The sequence below is a fragment of the Thalia democratica genome, chromosome 2 (assembly GCF_965202585.1).
Source record: "Thalia democratica chromosome 2, ktThaDemo2.hap1.1, whole genome shotgun sequence".
Taxonomy (NCBI): domain Eukaryota; kingdom Metazoa; phylum Chordata; class Thaliacea; order Salpida; family Salpidae; genus Thalia; species Thalia democratica.
In genome coordinates, this window is record NC_139166.1 from 101,597,560 (window position 1) to 101,604,250 (window position 6,691).

Genomic DNA, 6,691 nt, shown 5'->3' on the forward strand with positions numbered 1-6,691 from the left:
TGCTTATTCACTTATCCGGACACGTTGAGCAAGATTTTTCTGTAAACATGTCAGGTAACCAAAAATCCGGATAAGTACAAAAAATCAATTTTTTCATTTAATAATATAAGTACTGCATATAATGAAATGCATAATAAAAGTGTTATAATAAAAACGAATACATATTAATTGTGAGTAATATATCAAATGTAAAATAATAAAAGCTAACTTTTAAATTAATTAATTTTTTTAAGTAGAAAAACATCAGACTTACTAACTCTCTGCAACGATATACGTTTTTTGAGGGTCAAGCAAGTAAAATTTATCATTTGTGATCCTAACTGCCTTAACTATTAATTTTGAAAAAAGACTGAATTCAAAAATTAATTGATTAAATTAAAAATTTCTAAACTGAATTACTTTACATGCTTACAGATTAATGATAACTAAGCTAGTTTTAAACAAAAGTAGAATGTAATTTTTAGAAGATTATTACGTCATAATAATGAACAAAACTGTAAAATTTATAAAATCACTTTAAAATTTTCTTACAGCATAAGAGATTAAATATTTGTATCATACATAAATGTTAGAGTGTAATATTGAAATTTTTTTGACTAAAACTGTCCGGATAAGTTAGCGTTCGGATAAGTGAATAAGCAATGTAGTTAATCAATTTTAAGAATGTATCAACTATTGTAAAAGTTTTAGTAATTTTTTATATGAATAAAAGTAATCATAGTACATATACAAAACTTTAAAAAACTATGTCTTTAAATTTTTAATACAACTCTCTAAGATAAACACTTGCATAAGAATTTTTCTTGCAATTATAATTAAACATTTCGACTACTATAAATAATTTATGAATTACCTGTATAATTCATCTAGCAATCTAGTGTTTCTCAAAACATACTTAGTATAAACAATTTTTGAAACTCACTTTCCGTATTATAGGCTTTTTCAGATTTTGTTTCCACAATTTTAAGCTAATTTGTGATCAAGGACGTTTTCATATATTTTGCATTAAGACTAAATAAGTTAAGTTTTAAATGAAAATCAAAACCTGAATAAGCTTTTTTTTACAGCTGTGTCTTATAGCTTTTGTTTATATTATAAGTTGTTACTACTAAATACTAAGGAAAACAATTTTAAATAAATTCTCCATTTAAGATATAAAGTATAATGCAGTTTTAAATAAGTTTTTGTTTGAAATTTTTTCAAATCTAAGTAAAGTTCAATATACATATTTAAAACAATTTTTGCATTATAATTCTCAATGTTTCTTAAAGGTTTCATTTATTTCTATTAAAATTTATATTAATGAATAACTAATATCTAGGATCTATATGTATTTTTAATATATAGTAAACAACCTAAACTTAAAAAACATTTTAGTAATGAAAATTTTTGTTGTTAATCATACTTTATTCTAGTAGTATAAACTTTTTTATTGTATTAAGTAGTTTAAAGTAATTGTTAAAAGAAATAATTTTATTCAGGATAGCATGAATACCTTCAAAAAATTGAAAAAAGAAGCAGACAAATTGACAAGGTGTGGAAAAGAACTTTGTAGGAAGGAAGTTTTGAAAATTCAGTTTGAAATAATTACTATGTGTAACACATTCAGCCAGTTGATTGTACATTTAGTTAATAACCAAGTAAGTGCTCAGTTACATTTAGAATAATATTTTTACAGCAAATGTGTTGCTGTTTCTTAGTTATATTTTTTTTATTAAAATGTTAGAATAACTTTATTAAATTTTTTTTTAAATAACACTTATTATATAAACTAAATTGCAACGAAATATGCAGATTAGACTTTGTAGAAAACTACAATATAATCAACTAATTAAGTTTTTTTATTTTTTTGGCCAATAAAATTATGCAAAAATTTTCATACAATTTTAAGTTTAGCTTTTAAGTGACGTAATCATTATTTTCTAGCAATTATTTTATACACAATTTTGTATATTTACTCAAGTATAATAAACTTTTACATACTAAATTTGCTAACAGAAACTAATTTAGAACTGGAACAAACCAGTATATATAACTAACTCTAATTTTATAAATAGAAAAAATTATTAAATTACAATTTGTTTACAAAAAAAAAAGACTTTTATTATATGTTCAATTTTTATTTTAAGCGTTTGGATTTTTTTTTTCTTAGTACTCTGTTCAATGTTTTAAAAAAATGGAAATGAATTAAAAAAAAACTTTCTTTAAATCAACAAGTGATCTTTTTTTAAATCAAATTTCTCAAAAAGTATAATTTTTCGTACTATTTTTCAAGTATGATTTACCTCACTTATTACTAAAATTACATCAGAAACCAAAATCTAAAAACACATTTTAACAACAAGTCATTTAACTAAAGAGATTGTGAAATTTGTTTTTTGTAAATTCAATTTAGTTATTAGAAACCAAATTTGTGAAACTTATTATATTTACTAGTATACGCTCATATATGTAAACTGAATTAATTTAAAACTATTTTTAAATAGATACTTAGTGTTCAACAAAACAATTATTTGACATCTTTTTTTATAGCTCATAATAGTAATTAGTCATCTAGTTGAAGATTTTCCAGAGTTTGTTTTTATAAGAATTTCTTTTTTTTCTCATTTAATTTCATTTCGCCAAATAATATTTTATTTTATCAAATTAGAAACCAAACTATTGTTAATTAATTGCAATACAAGACTTTGAAAAAAAATTCTGTTAGTTTTTAAATATATTTTTTTAGGAACCAACTGTTTTATGAAATTTATTATTATATTTGCAGTTTAGTTTTCAAAACACGAGTTTGTTATATTTACTGTATTTATCAATATATATATATATATATTTGTTTATTTTTCATCAGAAACCAAACTACACCTCACAATTGAACGAAGCGCACAAAAACCTCGTCACCGCGGTTGCCACGGAAACAACATGTGATGACGTCACTGATGACCTCGCGTGCGAGCTTCAGAGCATGACGTCAGAAGAAATTGTGACGTCACTGATCAAACTTGTGACGTCACAAAAGTACAAGGAAGCTCTCCAGCACCACATAGTGTTCAAGTTTGTAGTTTGTAAAATTGCTGTAATTATTAAAAATTTAAAGAAAAATATTAAGTATAGTACTTAGTAGTAGGTTTCTACTTTTAGCTAAATGTTAAGTTCTAGTTTTCAAGTTCAGTAAAAATGTCTTTGTTAGTTTTTAAAATTAAAATAAGATAAAAGTTAAATTTTCTAAAATATTTCACAAATTTATATAAATGTTTTTTTGAACGTTTCGCTACATCTTAGTTTATGTTTGTATAATGATTATGTTTTTAAATATTTTTATAATAATTCAGATGTAATTTATTTAGCTTTTTGCATATATACTGTTAAGTTTTGAAATACTTTTGAATGAAAGAAGAGTTTTATATTCGTAAAAGTTCATAATCAAGTGGTACATCGAGTTTGATCACAAATAGAATAAATAATTTTGAGATCAGTCACTAATAATGTTTTGAAAATTTTTTATGTTTCAATGTGTCGATCAGTGTTTTAAGTAAAAATTTTCTAAGAATTATTTTATTAATACTATAAAAACTTTTTTACAAAAAGCTGTTCTGTTTAATTTAATTCTGTGTGATAACTAATTATCAACATATAATCACCGATAGAAATGCAATAGCTATACCAGGATTTCTTGATTTTTTTATAAATTGTTAAATTAAAACAAAGTATATTGAACATTATTCCATTAGTTCATTGTATTTCAGAAAAATTTGGTCTTCAACCAGTTTATTGAACGGAGATCTACCTGACGAAATTTCATTGGTTAAAATTTATTTCGAATATTTGCAAAGTACCTCAAAAAATAATATTGCAGGTTAGAATTTTTTTACTTCTAATTAACGTTAATGTTCCCACAAATTAGTTTATTAGATAAAATATTTTTAAAAATAAGTTATACAAGTTTTATAGTTAATACATTCTGTTAGTTTAAAATACTAATAGTTACCTTAAAAACTGTGTAAAATTTAACTTGTACTGTTTTATTTTCAACAAGTAAATTAAGCAAAGACTATCTAAAACAACTCAGTTGTTATTTTTAGTTTTAAACTCGTCATTACTGTTTTAGTTTACCAAACCTTTTAAATCTTATTTCAAATTTTTTTTTCAAAAAATGTGCTCTTACAAATATAAAGTCAGTCTGAATTTCCAACAATTTTAAGATTTTAATGACGTAATAGTTGTTTTCAAGCAACAGTTTTATACATAATGTTATTTATTTTTGAGCTATATAATATGTAGTTCTGTCTTTCATTTTAATAAGCATATTTTTACCGGTGCTAAACCGCAATTTTGTTGCTTTATTAATCAGATTGAGTAAAAATTTCTAAAACAAGTGAATTATTTGTTGACGTGTCATTTGCAACTTTTAACTTAGCGAAAATTAATTATTATTAAACTAAAGAAGTTTTTAGCGGTATAATATATTTATTATTATGTTTAAAAATTAAACCAAGCTATAAATATAGCCACAAAGTTTTAATTTTCAAACAACGTAATTATTTAGTGACGTCACGAATATTTTAAAGCAAGTGTTTTGTTTTTGATTTTTAAATTTAATAAGCTGTAATTTTTATATCAACTTCCGTAGAATCCACTAAGCAATTTAAACTGGTGCAAACCAGCAAAATTTCTCCGCAACCAAAGAGATCAGCTAGTTAAATAAACTCTTGCTTTGCTGAGCTATATATTTCATAAAGCGTTTAAAATGTATTTGGCGTAATTAACTTAAACTTATTAATATTTCTCAAACATTTTTTGTAAGTGTGACTTATATTTTCCAATATTAAGATGTTAATTACAAATAAACTTTATACCTAATAATCTTATTTTCTAGATGATATTTTTTAGAATTTTATAAAAGATCAGTTTTTTTAACTAATACATTGTAAACAGTTATAAACTTACTTACAATAATTGAATTAAACACTTAGATTTGGCGTTTTAATTTTTTTTTCTAAATTGTCAATTTTTATAACAGATTCGTGTTTCGCCCTGTTGGGAGAAAACTGCGAAGTTTCAAATTTGCAGAATGCAGTTTCGAAAAGCGGGAAGTCCCTGAAATGGAACCGGGGAATGTTACGGGTAATGGGGGCAGAATAAAATAGTTGAAAAGATTTTTAAATTAAAATAAAACAAACTGTTTTGTGTTTAAGTTAGAATTGATAATCTTAGTTTTTTTGGCAGATTTATTAAAATATTTTTACTTGTATATAAATGTTTTATAAATTTTAAAGTTTAAAATATTTACTTATAAGTTTAACTTTTCAACACGATATTTTCATTGAAAAAAATTGATTTGGGTACAAAACATAAAACAGTAATTCGACAATAAGCGCATATAACTTAATTATATGTGTTACTAAATTAACAAAAATAATAATTTTTTGGGATGTAATTTTCAAGGACCAAAGAAACACTGTTGCCATTTTGACAATCATGAAATTTTCTTCATTTTGTTTTTATTTTTATTTCGTTGTGAGTTCATTGCATTAAACTTGTTTAATTTTTTTTTGTTTTTGTTTAATAAACTTATTACTCTAAGTTAGTTGGCTGAGTAAAATAAATGGTTGATAAACCACATTTAAACTTTGTAAGTTTTACTAAAACTTTCGTTGTAAGATTATCATTAAAATTACTTGGTTTTAAAAACCTAAAGTTTTTAAAAATGTTTGCATTTTTCTTACTTGTAGTCTATTGTTAAAGATTGCATCAAAATACTTGTTAAAAACTGGAAAAATTATACAAAAAATTCAGTGAAAATTTCCAAACACTATAAGATTGTAGTGACGTAATAAGTTTGTTTGATTATATACATTATTTTATAAGGTTATTTAAACAAATAAAATAAACGAAAGTTTATTTTGCTTATAAATCTACATTTAATTTAAACCCGTGATAATCGGCTTAACCATTTTAGTAAACAAATTTAAAATACGTCCTAAAGTATTTACAGTTTGTTTATTTAAAACTAATATAAGTTTATAAAATAACCTAACTTCTAAGTATTTTTGTAAATTAAAGCCATTTTATAAGCAATGTTTTTAGTTTTGGACCATTTTAGCTCACTTAAAATTTCAAACTCTTATTTACTATTGCTTCAAAAAGGTTTTCTTTATTTCTACCATTGACTTGTTTTATCATTGCATACAATCACTTTTTGTTTAAGTATTCAAGCTTTTTGTAAAACTGTTTTTGATTTGCTTTGTTTAGGACATTTAAATTATAAAATTCAAAATATTATGAATTAAAAGTTCCTAACCGGTATATTTTTAAGACTCAAATAACAAACTTAATTATGATTAAAACAAAAAATAAATTTACGATGGTTTAAAAATCTACCAGTTTATTGCAACATTTTGTTCAAATTAATTTCGGACAACAGTCCTTCATCAGTAAACTTTAAAACTAGTAGAACTAAACACATTCATGCAACAAAATAAATAAAAGTTAAAAAATATATTACGACGTAGCACTTCAAAACTGTGTATAAAACTAAACTTTTAAAAGCTAGACGATTTTTTACATTGTAATGATATTTTTGTATGTAAAAGTAAATTAAAATAAGTGCGTATAAAAACAAACACCTTACCGATATAAATTTTAAATTAAAACCTATCTTAGTAAAGAAATGTTTGATGTAAGTTATTGTTAG

The 6,691-nt window shown here is 23.2% G+C and overlaps 1 protein-coding gene across 1 annotated transcript in view; it reads left to right on the plus strand.

The window, feature by feature from the left end:
• The window catches only part of LOC145829151 (protein furry homolog-like), a 60,823-nt gene extending 55,366 nt beyond the window's left edge, over window positions 1–5,457 (plus strand). The window contains exons 46-49 of the mRNA XM_082936878.1: window positions 1,482–1,640; window positions 2,849–3,051; window positions 3,744–3,853; window positions 5,018–5,457. Of these exons, the coding sequence (XP_082793004.1) occupies window positions 1,482–1,640; window positions 2,849–3,051; window positions 3,744–3,853; window positions 5,018–5,139 (594 nt within the window). The 3' untranslated portion in view covers window positions 5,140–5,457. The remainder of the gene's footprint in view (window positions 1–1,481; window positions 1,641–2,848; window positions 3,052–3,743; window positions 3,854–5,017) is intronic.
• The last annotated feature ends 1,234 nt before the right edge of the window (window positions 5,458–6,691 follow it).